Source organism: Cyrtonyx montezumae, unplaced genomic scaffold, assembly GCF_038088225.1.
Source record: "Cyrtonyx montezumae isolate F1298 unplaced genomic scaffold, pur_monq_1.0 scaffold_44, whole genome shotgun sequence".
NCBI classification, from domain to species: domain Eukaryota; kingdom Metazoa; phylum Chordata; class Aves; order Galliformes; family Odontophoridae; genus Cyrtonyx; species Cyrtonyx montezumae.
In genome coordinates, this window is record NW_027072050.1 from 353,403 (window position 1) to 367,611 (window position 14,209).

Here is a 14,209-nt window from a genome sequence, read left to right on the forward strand (position 1 = left end):
AGATAAGACCACAGTGAATACAGACTTGCAAAGAGCTGTTAGGCCCCAGGACTGCAGAAGGGCAGTGACACGCTGGAAGGAGGGCTGTGATGTGGTGGCCAGACAGCACAAAACCTGTGCAGGCCCTTTGTCAGCAGCCATCTACCCACCCGGCCCACCTCACACAAGGGCTGCCTGCCCAGATCACCAAACGCAAAGTATGAGGACAGAACCTGTGTTGTATGACAACAGCTCTACTGGTGCCACTTGGCTACGGGGTATTATTATTCTGAGGAATGGATTGGTTACCAAATCAGCATGAGCTGCCTATAAAGGGCAGCAGATCTGTAAGGACAAAGGTATTCCCTATTATCAGCCAGAAGTGTAGCAGCACCAGCACACAGCAGAAGCATGCAAGCATAAGGCAGGCCACTACAATTAAGGATGCTTTTTGAAAGAATGGAAACAACAAATGATTTCCTGGCTCCACTGTGACTGATCCTCCACTGAAACCGGAGTGGCTGGTTCCACCGAGCGCAGCTGCCAGCGGCAAGCACAGCAAACTCCAGCATTTGGTAGCAAGCCTGGTCCACAGGGAAAGCAGGACAGCCAGGAGGAACCCCAGGAACCACAGATGGAGCAGACCCTGATGCACTGCTCCATCAGTTACACAGCAATTTGATGTTTGCTGACTGTGCTGGTACAGTTTCAGGCAGCAGCAGCACAACCCTAGGAGAGCTGCCCCCTTACCGCCCTCAGTTGGGATTTACTCTGCCCCCCAAGCAGCAGGAGGAGCCCAGGTTTTCACCTACGTGTCATCTGTGTCTATGGACTCCCCCCGGGCAGCCCCACCCTGGATGGACTCCATGGCTGTGGAGTAAAGTGCCTTTTGCCCCACGGGACGCTTCTCATCCGACGTGCTGTGCGCTCCCTCGGACTGCCGCTCCCGCTCTTGCTGGTCTATGTTATGGACGCCAAGCAGCAGGCTGTAGTCCATGATTTTAAAGCTTTCCAAAACCTGCAAGTTAGTATAGAGTAGTAAAGATAAAAAGGCATGTCAGCAGTCCAAACAAAGCAAGACCCCAAAGCATGGAACAGCCCATCTACATTCATGCGAACAACTGCTTTGCCAGAGCTGGAATGTTTCTGATCAGTAAACATCTCTGGATTCTGCAGAATTTGGGCATCCCACAACCCAAAGGGCTGAAGGCTCACAAGTAACACGTTACCTGTAAGAAGAATGCTGCTGCTGCTCAGAGGGCTGTGCCTCATCCCTGGAGGTGCCCAAGGCCATGGATGGGGCTCTGTGCAGCCAATGCTAGTGGGGGGCAGCCAGCTCACGGCAGGGTTGGGGTTGGATAGGCCTTAAGGTCCTGTCCAACCAAACACTCAGTGATTCTGTGATAAATACTTGTTGCACATCGCATAGGAAAACATATCTAGTCCCAAAAGCCCAGCTACAACTGGAAAGACTGCCACAATTCGATGCATCGAGTGAAAGGATGTCTTAAGATTGCCACAAGATTCAACTCCACTGCTTCTCTTTCAGCATAAGGAGCAGCAGAGGGACTTCTGCTTTGGGGTTAACAGATCAGCAATATTCTCAGTCACTCAGTCTTCCCCAGACCCAAAGGTTTGTTATCCTGCTCCCTGAACCTCCTTACCAGACAGTCTCGCTGCAACGTCTTCACCAATGCACTGAAGGTGTCTGCATCCAACATCAGGCCCTCGGGCATGTCTTGAATGAAGTCCAGGTCTTTGTACGTGGGGCTGGACTTTTCTTTCTCCTTCTTGGATGCCCGGCGTTTATAGGTTGAGCCTTTCAGGTCGAACTTCAGGTGCATCTTCACCACGCGAGGCAGAATGTTGTTCATCACGACCACGCGGATATTTTTGCCCCCCGATTGCACACAGTACAGTCCATAAAACTTTGGCAGCAGCGTCCGTGGGTTCTGGTTCAGGTTCTGCAGTGGGGTTGGAAAAAGCACCAGGAAAGGTCATTTGGAACAGGACTGCCACTGTGTTCCAGCACAGAGAATGAGGCGGCCAGGCTGGGGATTCATCACCTAGAGATCTTCTGAACTTTACATAAGAGCTTACTGTACACCTCTGACGAGCTCTTGCTTATCAGTGGCTCTAGGACCTGAAAATACCATTGGGCCTTGAGTACAGGGAATGGGATGTTCAGAGCAATCTGGGCAAATAACCAAGTCCGGAAATTCCCTGCTTTCCCCATCAACAGCAGCTAAAAAAGGGAAACCAAACTGGAAGGGAAAAACACAAATAAGAGCTTCAAGTTTAAAAATAACAGCGATGTTCAACTCCTCAGAAGTGTCAGAATTCAAGAGCCGTTCTCCAGCCCAGAATAAACCAGGGACATGGCGTTTTTTTGTTGCCTTTTTTTTTTTTTTAATGTATTTTAAACAAAACAACATCAATTTCCTCCTCCTCCTTCTGGAGAGCTGCTTTACAAAACACACAGATGGGCAGAGAGCACGGATATCCTGCTCAGCTACCGTGTCCTTTTTTTAGGCAGCTGCATTATTAGGAATGACATGACAGACGTGATTTGCTTGTTCAGCTTTGGGGAAGTTTGGGAAGGAAACAGAACATCTCTGCACACTGTGATGAGAGGACAGAGCTGACAGCTTCTGACAGACAGCAGAAGCACAGCTGCACTGAATTTCACACTCTCACCTCCTCTCACCTAGCTGGGCACAGTTGTGAGCCCTCCTTGTCAGCGTGCTGCCCAAAGCAGTGCGAGTTGAAAGCAACAGAGGCAGCCAAGGCAAAGGCAAAGCCCACTTCCCAGCTCTACAGGAACTCGGGATGAACCTCCTCTGCTTCCTCCTCATTCACACCAGATGAGTTTACCAAGAAAAGCAGAGATCAGGCTTCAGCCCCACAGTGACCCACACTGTGCTACAAGTAGCATGCAGCTCTGCACCACACAGGTGAGGCAGCCTAATTCTCTGAACTAAGAGAATTTCACTGCCCTCATCTACACAGCTGGATCTTTCAGGTATGCAGCTCCTGGTTTATTCACCTCTCCAGGCAGTGGGTTCTGGTTCTAATTTACTGCTTGTCTATATACTTGATAATATTAAAATTAAAATCTAAATACTTGGTAGGGCTTTTGCTTTGGGACTGGCTGCATGACACAGCACTGGTGCTGTCACTGGCACAGGGCAGGCAATCCATGTTCTTGGAACCTTGGGTGGACAACGTGCCCTGAGTAGGGCTTGGGATAGAAATCTGCCACTGCAAACCCAAACCCCGGGTGCTGGATGATACCCACCATGTAGTAGCCAGGAAGGAGCTTCTGGAGGAATTCAGCTTCCTTGTGCATCACAGTTTTTATGATGAATTCATCGTCGCTGGTGACATAGAAGAGGGAGCCGCTGGCACCAGGGTTCGACAGCTCTATCAGGGGCTCGTTACATAATGAGTACTAGGGAGGAAAAGGAAAAAAAAGATATTTTCAGCCCCAGCTCGTTGCACACTGAGCTCTACGACCTTGAGGGCTTTCCCCTGCCCAGGAGATTAAGGGGTAGCGAAGCTCAAAAGAGAATTATTTTCATCATAGGTTAGGTCTAAGCAGCAAAGCTGACGGACAATTTACAATTAAAGAGTGAGATTACAGTTCAGAGCATCCCAACTGCTCAGAATCAAGCTAATCTTCTGCTTTCAGTAACATCCAGGCTTCATCGTGACATCTTATCTTCTCCCATTGTGCGTGTATGTGCGTATCACACCGAGGCTCCTTTCAGCACAGACAGAAAGATCAGATTTTAAGAGACACGCCAGTCTGCCCCGGGTATCTGTGCTGGAGGGAACACGATGCACTGCTGCTCTCAGCAGCCTCCCTGGCCTCGTGCTGCCCTGCTACAGATGTGTTTTACAGCCACATCTCCCCTCAGTCCTTCTGGAAACACATGAAAAACACGAGAGCAGGTGTCCAAACAAAAAGAAAGGGATCAGCTGAGGACATGCCTAACAGCAGAAACAAAACTACGAAGCTCAAGTGCGGATGTGCACTTGGCAGTGAGGCACCGACCCCGGGGTGTCTGCGTGGGCCAAGCAGGTCCCCACGTGAACTGCCACAGCGAGGTGAGGTGGGGAGAGGAAGGCAGGGGACGTAAGGGCCATCATCAGAGCAATACATTAAACGCTCGTCATTACGTACTGAAAACAGCTTTCAGCACTGCGCAGATTAATGATCCAAGACTTTATCAAGTTAATTATCTCATGCATAATTAAAGGCATTTGCTGCTGTGGCAGGCAAGAGAGAATCGGGGGAAGCAGAAGCAACAAATCAGAGCTGTGACCTTTGCAGCTGAGGAAGGCTCTTTGCCTCACCCGGGTTCTGAGCCACTCATCAAATCAGGCAGCGTTATCTCGGATGGCACAGATGGGGAACACAGTGACTGTCAAGCCATGCAATGGCACAGACTCGTTTCTGCTTGTGTGTTTACAGCTATGGTTACCCCTGCCTGCTGCTGAAGTCAGAAAAAAAGCAGCTGTTAGAATGTGGGGAGGGTGGGAGCTTATTTGGATGGGCTTTATTTCCCCAGAGCAGGGCATCACAAACACGCAGGGGACCCAATTCAACCCCAGTGCACTGCAACCCTCAGCAGCCTGCATTTCTAGGTAGTTTAAAAACAGCTCTGAGGAGCTTTCTGAGCACAGGAACAAGCCATGCGTTATTCTGCCTTCCCTAAGATGATTAACATAACTACATTCACATAGTTCTCAAGTGAGTACACAAGGACAAATTCCCATCTTTGTCCTCGCAGCCCCAGGGGACATTACAGGGCTGCAGCCAGCAGAACACAGCCCCTTTTACTGGTAAACACAGCGAGCTATTGTCAGGGACAGCAACAGAGGGAACCCCAATGCAGCTTGCACTGCACACGCGTGAAGCAGGTCGTTTCCCTTCCCTCCACTGTGAGCTCACAGCTAGCTCTCAGCAAACACAGGCCTTGCTCAAGTGGTGCTGGTCTTATTGGGATTATCCCCCAGAACTGAACAGGAGCCCTAAGCCACAGCCTGTTCCCACTTCTTGCCAGGATTCCTCAACTCTGCCACTTTCAGGCAAGATCAGCTGGTAGACTCAATTTAGGGGTACATTTACTGTATTTCTCCAGACAAAGTAGGTTAAACACGAGTCCAAAAATACATCCATACCAAATAATCATCTGGACGAATCCCAAAGAGTTCTCGGAAGTACCGAAAAGCCACTGGTGCATAGGTCTTGAACCTGAAGTCTGCATAATGGTGAGCCGGGGTGAGATTACTTCCTTCACTGCACAAAACAGACATGAGATGTGTGAGTCTCTGTGTCACTGTTCACAGATAAGGGGTTGCATTGAGGCTGCTGTATGGTAAGGATAAACTGAGCCTTGCAAAAAGACCCAAACAACGTATTCCTGTGGTTGGACAACAGGAAAGTGGGTTTTGAGTTATCTGCTAAAATCTATTTTCAAAGAACGCAAGGAACAGTCACTTGCCAAGCAGGATGCATTTACATGGTGAATGTAGCTCTTGTGAGCTCCGTTTATTTACAGAGTTGAAGAGCTCCAGAATGAGCTTCTCCCATCTCAAACATGGCATAATTTTGAGGGAGATATTCTACAGATAGAAGGAAAAGTGCACAGCAAGGCTAACCCAAGCACAGCACCGAACCTTACATTGTACTTCCTTGCAAGTCAGTGTACTGCAGCATCTAACACTTCCCACTGCTATGTTTGTACAAAATAGATGCATACTTAGAGCATCCATCTCTGTCATCTAAAGACAGATGGAAGCTCTCTTGAAAAAAATCAGTGAGAGGAAAAGAAATAAGTCATCCGTTCATTTTGTTTCCTTCTCTCCTTTACCTTGGGAAGAAAATGCTCTCCACCACGTAGAAGTCCTGCATCAGGACATCTCTCTCTGGCTTGGAGCTCAGGTTGCCGACCGTGTACCCGATCCCCAGCTGGATGGCCCCCTTCAGTGTGGAGGAAGTGGTCTGGCAGAAAGGAAGGAGCCGTGCGTGAGCAGGCACAGACTGTGGCAGTAACACTCCCTGCACTGTAGCAGGGCCACACCTGTGACTTCACGGCCATCCTGAGCACTGCACACTGCTATGCAAGCTCAACCAGCAGCTGAACACATCAACTCAAGTCTCCAAAGGTCTGTGCTTCACAGGACTAAACAGTACAAGGGTGCTGCGTAAAACCTAAATCAGACTGGTTGCTATTGGTTGCTAAGCCAGGAAAGCTCAGCTGTAGCACTCCTGATCCCTGGCCCTAACTTCTCTGCCTGCCACTGATGTAGTCTCCAAATCCAAACCTTTTTGTAGGTGGTTTCTCCAGAAGCATCAACACTTCGATGACCAATCTTCTTTCCTTGGCCAGGCTGTCCCGGCAGTGACGGGCCCTGCAACGAAAGGGCATGGTGACATCCCAGAATGGGTGGCCTGGCAACAGGAACAAACAGAACAGTGCAGGCTGGAGCAAGCCTTCATGATCATAAAGGGATCCCTATTGCAAACAGGTGCAATTGGCACCGGCAAGCTCAAACAAGGCTGTTTGATTTAACCATCCATCTTTCAAGAGGACAGGACTGAGAATTCCCAGTTCCCTCCCCCCTCCAACACCCTCAGCACCAGTGGGGCAGAACCTGTGGCAAAGACATTGAGCCAGGAGAGAAACTTGTGCCCCCAGCTGCCGGGATTCCCTGCATGCTTGGCTCTGGTTTCTCATTGATTAAAAACAGTGATGCATTAAATCAAACTGCAAGAGGTTTGCTCTTAAAAATCCCACACCCTCAGGATTCATGGCAATGCCTCACACTTCGCTGACAACGTGGATAACACAACCCCACGCCCGTGTTCACGTGGAGATAATCCATTTAAGCAAGATCTCATTTGTTAACAGTTCAAAGGACAAGCCCACACAGGGCAAGCTGCAAAAACAGCTCCTCCTGAAGTTTTGCAAAGGAGGGAGCAGATGGCAGCTGCAAGCCAGCAAACTGCCGACGCAATCCATCAGGTGAAGCTGGATGCAGCTCCTGCTGCAGCCCCAGCAGCCAGCCGTGGTGAGCACCAGCAGCACATGGAGTTTTGTCACACTACAGGCCCTGGCTGTTCTTAAAGCAGCGAGATCCAAGGTCACTTCCCAAGTGACAGTATTATATCGCTGTCTCTCAGCGCTGCACAGAGCCATCTCAGAACCAACGGCTGCAGCAAACAGTGGATAATTTTGTTCAGATGACAGAAGTTCTTTTAATCAGGAGCTTGCAGCTATTCTGGTCAGGCTGCCCCTACTTCGGGAACAAAGGGGCAGTCTCATTTCTCCTTCAAAACCTTCCCACTCTGCTTTGAGCATCCTCTGCACGCAAGCCCAAGCTGCATCGTCCTGCCTCTCCTCGTGGCTCACCACCACCCTCCAAAATAAATAAGCCACGGGTATTGGTTGAACAATTCCCATCAGCAACAAAAGTCTACTGCACAGACTCTGCATTTCCAGGGCAAGAAGAAGTGGGGTTCATTCTGCACTGAGGAAAGCAACTTTTACAGGAGTTGGATTCTTTATGATACACATTTCTGGGGAGGCAAAAGGAACAACGTCCCACATTCCTGGCAGTGTATGGGAAGGTTTTGCTCATCACCCCAGGTGAGTAATATAAAAAGGGGAACATCAGAAACTTGGCTCAAAGAAAACCCATTGGAGCACAGTGCCCTAAAGCCTGAGTGTGGGCTCTGGGGAACAGCTTCCAGGCGCAGATCCTGCACGGGGCTCCTGCTGCCAGGGCTGTGCTCCAGGAGGTGACAGTGATTCTGCAGCCTGGGTTATGGAAAGAGGACATCATCCCCTCAAACTGCTGCCCTGCTGCAGGGCTCCATGCTGCACCGCTGCCTCATACCAGGAGCAGATGAGGCCCTACAGGAGCCCGACGTGAATCTCCATTCATTGCGTTCTCACTTCTCAGCACAGTTTTCAAGACCATCTTACCTCAGTGGTAGCTGCTTTCTTTGGTGCCAGACCTGAGGAGAGAAGGGCAGAGCATCACTAAAGACAGGCATGTGAAAGAACCAGACAACAAGTGACTGCTTTGCTTGTTCAAGCAAGCTCGAAAGCCCATCAAGCAGTTGTGCTGTTTTCAGTTTCACTAGTGCAGGAGCCTGAAGTTCCTGAGTTTACCCAACCAAAAACAGACACAGACACACACACACACACCATTTATCCCAGCAATTATTTTTCCTGGAAGTTTCAGCAAAGATCCCACATGATCCCACAGCACTGTAAGCAATAGGGCTGTACTACACCACAGCCAGCTGCACCCAGAGGCACAGAGAGATGCTCACAAAGCTGCTTCCCAGCCACCCCACAATGTATACTGATCTACTTACAGAACCCAAATATAACACAGAAATGAATCCATCCCATAACTCAACCGCTGCCTTTGGGAGAAGCCATTTCTCCATTGCAGCCAATGGTGAGACATTAAGATTTTGCCTACAGCCTTCAGATACACAACTGGAGTTGGGGACAGCGGCCAAAATCACCTCATCCTGATTGTATTTGATTGTATTTTGAGCAGGCTGCAATCCAGCCTCCCAAACCAAGTGCTTCGTCTGCATTCACAAAGCTGGAGCAGCTTTGTGTTGGTGTTTTGCTTCAAATCACACTGCCTTTGCTTGCATGGATTGTAATCCAGGTAATCAATGGCACAACCCTAAGCAAGACAGCGGGATCCCCGCATGGAGCACAGCACTGCCTGTCCTGGAGAACTTGGAGCCGAACCATTCCTTCTCCAGCCCATGACACACACACCTCTCCTGGTCCCTCACCACCAAGCCCAGCAACGTGCAGGCCGGCAGGAAGCACAGCACTGGGGAGGGCTGGGATGCTCCTGCTGCCCCGTGCAGCCACGAGCCCTGCTAATCTCTTTGCTGCGCTCTGTCACGATTCCAGAGCGGGAGATTATCTTTAATTTTGTGATAATTACCACAAGCTGCTTTCATTGCCAGCTTTTAAGTGTCTGCTGCTGTACACGTACCAAGTGTGGGATCAACACCAACCGCTCGTAAGAAGGTCCCAAGGCAAGGAAGGACTGGGGACCTCCAGGGGAAACAGTGCTTCAGGTGCATCACCAGCAAAACCTCTCCCAAAAATCAGCTTTATGAAATTGACTTTAGGCAGAACATGTTAAAAAAAAACCTTGCACCAGCTCCTCAGCACTCACACACGCTGACAGATGGTCCTGCACAACCTGCCTGAACCCCAGCGCGGGGGCTGCGCAGCCATGAGAGCTGGTGCTCAGGTCTGTGGGGCACCAGAGCTGTGCTGGGGGGAGCTAGGATGCTTAGCAAGCTAATTGAAATGATTCTTATCCGATTTGGTGCAGCTTAGTGTGGGCAGAAGCGTTTGGTGTGGCTCTGGTTGGAGAGGTGTGGGCCGGCCGGCCTCAGTCCCCTGCCCTGCTCCAGGGTTCTGCAATGCTTCGTGCACGCTTGACCTGCTGCCTTCACTTCTTCTCACCCACACACTGCTCTTATTCAACGCGATGCTGACATACATGCTGCACTGCTCACCGTTCCCACCTCTGGTTTGGCCTCCACTGCTTCCGTTTGCCTCTCAGCACTGCCCAGCCGCAGTCGGAGGGATGCGGTCGGCCCCAGATCCGCACGTCTCAGCTCCAGCACGTGCCCCAGCTCAGTTTCTGCTTTTAGCTCTGCCCCTCCACCAGATTAGATAACCCATTTCTGCTCTTACACAACAAGCAGCATCAACAAAACGATGCTCAGACGTCTCCATGCCCCTTGCCTCTCATCCATGTCAATGTAGGCAGAGGGCTCAGCAAGGAACCCACACCTTTGGCTTCATCCTCCTCACCAGAGCACTAAAATCACCGAGTGCCACAGCACTGGGTTGGGACACTCTTTGGTGCTGCTGCTGGGGACACAACAGTGATGGCACAAGTTAATTAGTACAAGAATAACTCATCTTTTGGGCTGAAAAACAAAACTCCCAGGAAAAAAAACCTTGCTGCCCATGACCTATCCAGAGTGAAAAACATGGGTTTCAAGCTTGATTTGTGCAAGGAATTTCCCAGGAAAGTTTACAAACACCAGCAGAAGTCTTCAGTATGAGACACACGCATACACACACTTATAGCTCACAAATATTTAAAGCTTTACAATGCTCCAGAGAAGCGCTGGAAACAAACTGGAGGGGCTGGCAGATCTACCTGGGCTCCTTTACCCTGACTGAGACAGTGCTGCATTCACGTGCTTACTGGGAGATATGCACTGTGACTACACACTGAAAAGTACACGGAATACAAACAGACTTCTGCATGGAATTTTGCTGCTCTTCGGTGATGACAGACAGCACGAGCAAGCCCCTCGGACAGGAGGAGGCACTGGGGTCTGCTGTCTGCTCGGGCTGCCCCACACCGCCTGCTTTAGGGCATGAGCTGGGAAAGCCAAGGGCTGTGCATGGGGAGCAGATGTGCGGCAGGAGAAATACGGAGAGCGAGGCGAGAAGCACAGCGTGTCCATCCAGAGACAGCTGCTGCTCTCTGTGAGGGCCTGCTGAGAAAACGAAACGAAGGACACAAAAAAGCAACCAGGAGAAGATGCCAGGAAACAAGCCTTGGCCAGGAGTGGAGCACGGATTGGCACGCACAGGAAGCAGCCCCCCAACTTCTTGCAGCAGAAGCGCAGCATATGGCACTGAGTGGCCCGAAGCAATGGGCCGGGAGGAGCAGCAGCAGGAACAGGACGTGCAGCAGCCACCCCGAGAAGGCAGCTCCTTCCACCCTGCCCTTCCCAGCCAGGATGACCTACTTCTGATCACAATGTGCACTTTCTCTCCTTTGGACAATAACATCTGATCGGGATGAGAGGCATCAAGGAAGTCACAATGCTAAATGGAGCATTGAGGTCTTTTCCCATTTTGATGCAGCCCCTCTGGGCAGAGGAACCATTTCCAGGACCACCTACAAGAACCTGTGCAGGTTCCACACCACCTGACACCCCAATGAACGCTGGCAGTCAGCAGCCCCCCAACCCTGCACAGCCCCGTGCCTCCACGCAGGGATGGCTGATAGCATTGGCACTGTGCCCTCTGCCACAACAACACCACACCCTTCTCTCTCTTCCCATCCCCACTGCTTGGTTCACTTGAGCATAAACTTGTCTGGGACAGAACAGCGTGGTTGTAGGGAAAGTGCTCCATGTACTGTGAGTAAGGACAGGGCCCCACGCATGGGAACAGCATGCTCCATCCCTCACCGGGCACCAGACCCACGCCCAGCCCAGCACGCCATCACCAGCATGTGGGACTGCCACGAAGAGGTGGTTCTGTACCGAAGGCATCCACCAGCCTGCTTCTCTGCTTCAAGTTTTAAAGCAGAAATTCATCCTGCCTCGCAATCATGTTTAGCCGGGCCACGGCACGGGGTGGGGATGCTGCAAGGTGGGAACGCCTTCCTGCCTGGCTCTGCTCCCTGGATGCAGGTGCTGGGTAGCATTGATCCTTCGGGATGTGGGCTGCAGAGCTGGGATGTGCCCTGCTAAAACGTTTCCTTGACAACTAACCAGAAAAGCGCTTACAGCAGGGAAGCCCAATTACAGCAGGGAACAAGCAGGACAAGCCGGGGGAAATGAAATTTAAAAAGAGCTGATTTGCTTCCTTGTCTCCCATCAGCTGTGTGTAGAAAAAGGACAATTTCAGGGCGCCTATAGCCCGAACCGTGTGACACATCTGACAAAAAAGCCAAACAAAAATCTCATGGTGAGGCACGCACAGCAGCTGACATCCAATAGCGGGAAAGGCTGCAGCCGCTCCGCTGCCATTATGCAATCCAGGGGGATGCTCAGCCCCGCGTCTGCTGGATAGGAAAGGTGCAGCCTTATCTGAACACAGTGTTCCTGCTGCAGGAGGACGGCGGAGCTGAGCAAAACATGCTCCCTGCACGTCCCAGAGTGGGGTGAGGATGAGACGGCCCCAAGGTCAGCACTCGGCAGCCTCCTCCCTGCCCCTGGACTCGCTCCTTAGTGCAGCCTTCAAGCCCAAGTCTGCCTAAAATTCAAGCAAAGCTTGATTAGGATTAATTAGAGACAGCAAGCAGCACGGCAGGAAGAGCAACCGCTCCAGGATGGAGCTGGCTCTGTGTCCTTGACACTGCAGCAAAACCACGACACTAATTTAGAGCGAGGCCATTAAAGGCTGGAGGACTCTGAAGCTATGGCGAGGTCCAGCTGCCCCTGGCTTTGCTGTGGGATAGGAACAGCTCTGCACCCCTGCACATAGGCTATGCCAGGCAGAAGGAGGCGGTGGCTGGAAAAATGAACGTCATCAGAGCCTGTCCCAAACTCCTGAAGCTGAAAAACAGGCTGGGACGCAGCTACCGAGAGAGCCAGGCCCTAGTGGAGACATTACATTGGAAAAGACCTCTAAGATGCACAAGTCCAACCCCAACCCATCCCACCATGCCCACTGACCCCAAGTGCCACATCTCTGTGGCTTTGGAGCCCCTCCAGGGACAGTGGCTCCACCCCTCCCTGAGCAGCCTGTGCCCTTCCAAAGCAACTGTGCCTAACATCCAACTGGAACCCTCCCCGGTCTGAAGGCCACAAATCATCCTGAAGATGCACCTGGATTTTTAAGGAGTGAGGTATTTCCTGATTTACTCCAGCCAAAGCTGCTTGGCTAAATCCTCTAAGATTTAATTCCCCTCTTGCTAATGTCGCCTGACAGATTTTCCTGGGGGTGCTCACACACTGAGGACTGAAAGGGGATTTCAGAAGTGGGTCGCAGAGCTGCATCAGGGGAGGGTCAGGCAGGGGAACAGGAAAGCTTCAGCACCAGAGGGTGGTGGGCACAGAGCAGGCTCCTCGAGCTGCTCACACCATGCTCCCTTCCTTCACTGAGGTCATTTGTGCTCTCTGTGCCTGCAGTGCTTTGGTCCGATTCTCCCACTCCATGCTGACCAAGGCACCTGAACAGATGGAACAGAATAAGCCACAATAGAATGAGCTCCAAAGATGCTGTGTGCTGCTTACCCCAGTTCCCAAAGGTGCTGGGGACACTGTGGGTTTTCAATGCACATCCATGCCCACAGCTGCACTGCTGGGGACCCAGAACAGAGCGCACAGCCCCAGAGCTGTGCCTGAGCACCCCCTGCAAGGAATGGGTACAGAACGAAGCAACATGAGACAGCAGCATCACGTGAACTGAATTCCAGCACTTCTGAACTACACGGCATTTAGCTCCATAAGAAAAATCTTGCAGGAGCTTTAATCCAGCTTGCTAAAGCTTTCTGCTCCCAGCACAGACCTGCAGGCTCTGCACTTTGTGGGGTGGGGAGGAAGAGAATGTGCAGCCAACACTCGCCGATGTTTCTCAATGGGGAATGTAACACACACGAGAAGTTCTGCTGTTCACATCCTGAACCCCATAGCTTTCAGGCTATGGACAGACAGCTCAGCCCACAGGTCAGGGCTCCTTCAGGCTCATCAGTGGGGCCAGAGGGATTTTCACGTGTTGTTTTCAACAGAGCAGACCAAAATGGAAATCACAAGGCTCAGAGCAGTTGAGCAAAGGTGGCTTTCTGGGGAAAGAGCCCAAGGCAGCTGCGACAAAGCAGAGCCAGGTGCTGCAGCACCACAGAAGGATGGATGTGACCCAACACCAGAGCTCCTCACAGGGACACTGCTTCTCCAGGCCCACTTTGCTGAAACGGAAGCATCAGTTTTGCAAGGGCTTAAAGGCCAGCCATAAGGCAAAGCACATATGGAGAGCATTCTCTTGGCAAGCTGAAGCAACCCAAAAGCAGAAGCTCTAATAGAAAACATGAAACAACAGGCAGCACTTGCCACTTCTGTCCATGATCTGTTCATTCCCACTTCAGGTGAACAGCTGCCATTTAGGCATGTCCCATCTCTGCCTTCTACAGCCCTTGGAAAGCCCTGTGTTCTTACAGAGTTCTGTAGTTTTTCCACCCCAAATTCCTGAAAAGCCTTTGTCCTCTTGCAGCAGCTCCCTGAGACCAGTTACAAGCAATTTTAGGATGCTCATCACTTTGCTTTCTCGTTTTCCTTAGTAAACATTTTTTGGCATTCCCAGCCTGGCTGAGCGTCCCAGATCCTTCATCCCCCCGTGACACAGCATCCACCCCTCAGAGACTAAGGTGCAGAAAGACTGTGTCATCATTTCTCTTCCATCAAAACTGATCT

The 14,209-nt window shown here is 51.1% G+C and overlaps 1 protein-coding gene across 4 annotated transcripts in view; it reads right to left on the minus strand.

The window, feature by feature from the left end:
- Positions 1-14,209, minus strand: part of PIP5K1C (phosphatidylinositol-4-phosphate 5-kinase type 1 gamma) — a 31,027-nt gene that overhangs the window by 11,226 nt on the left and 5,592 nt on the right. For all 4 annotated transcript variants that reach the window (XM_065747378.1, XM_065747374.1, XM_065747377.1 and 1 more), the window contains exons 2-8: positions 7,982-8,008; positions 6,313-6,389; positions 5,859-5,989; positions 5,167-5,284; positions 3,278-3,430; positions 1,644-1,943; positions 792-997 (exon numbers count right to left, since the gene is read on the minus strand). In XM_065747378.1, coding sequence (XP_065603450.1) covers positions 792-997; positions 1,644-1,943; positions 3,278-3,430; positions 5,167-5,284; positions 5,859-5,989; positions 6,313-6,389; positions 7,982-8,008 — 1,012 coding nt within the window. The remainder of the gene's footprint in view (positions 1-791; positions 998-1,643; positions 1,944-3,277; positions 3,431-5,166; positions 5,285-5,858; positions 5,990-6,312; positions 6,390-7,981; positions 8,009-14,209) is intronic.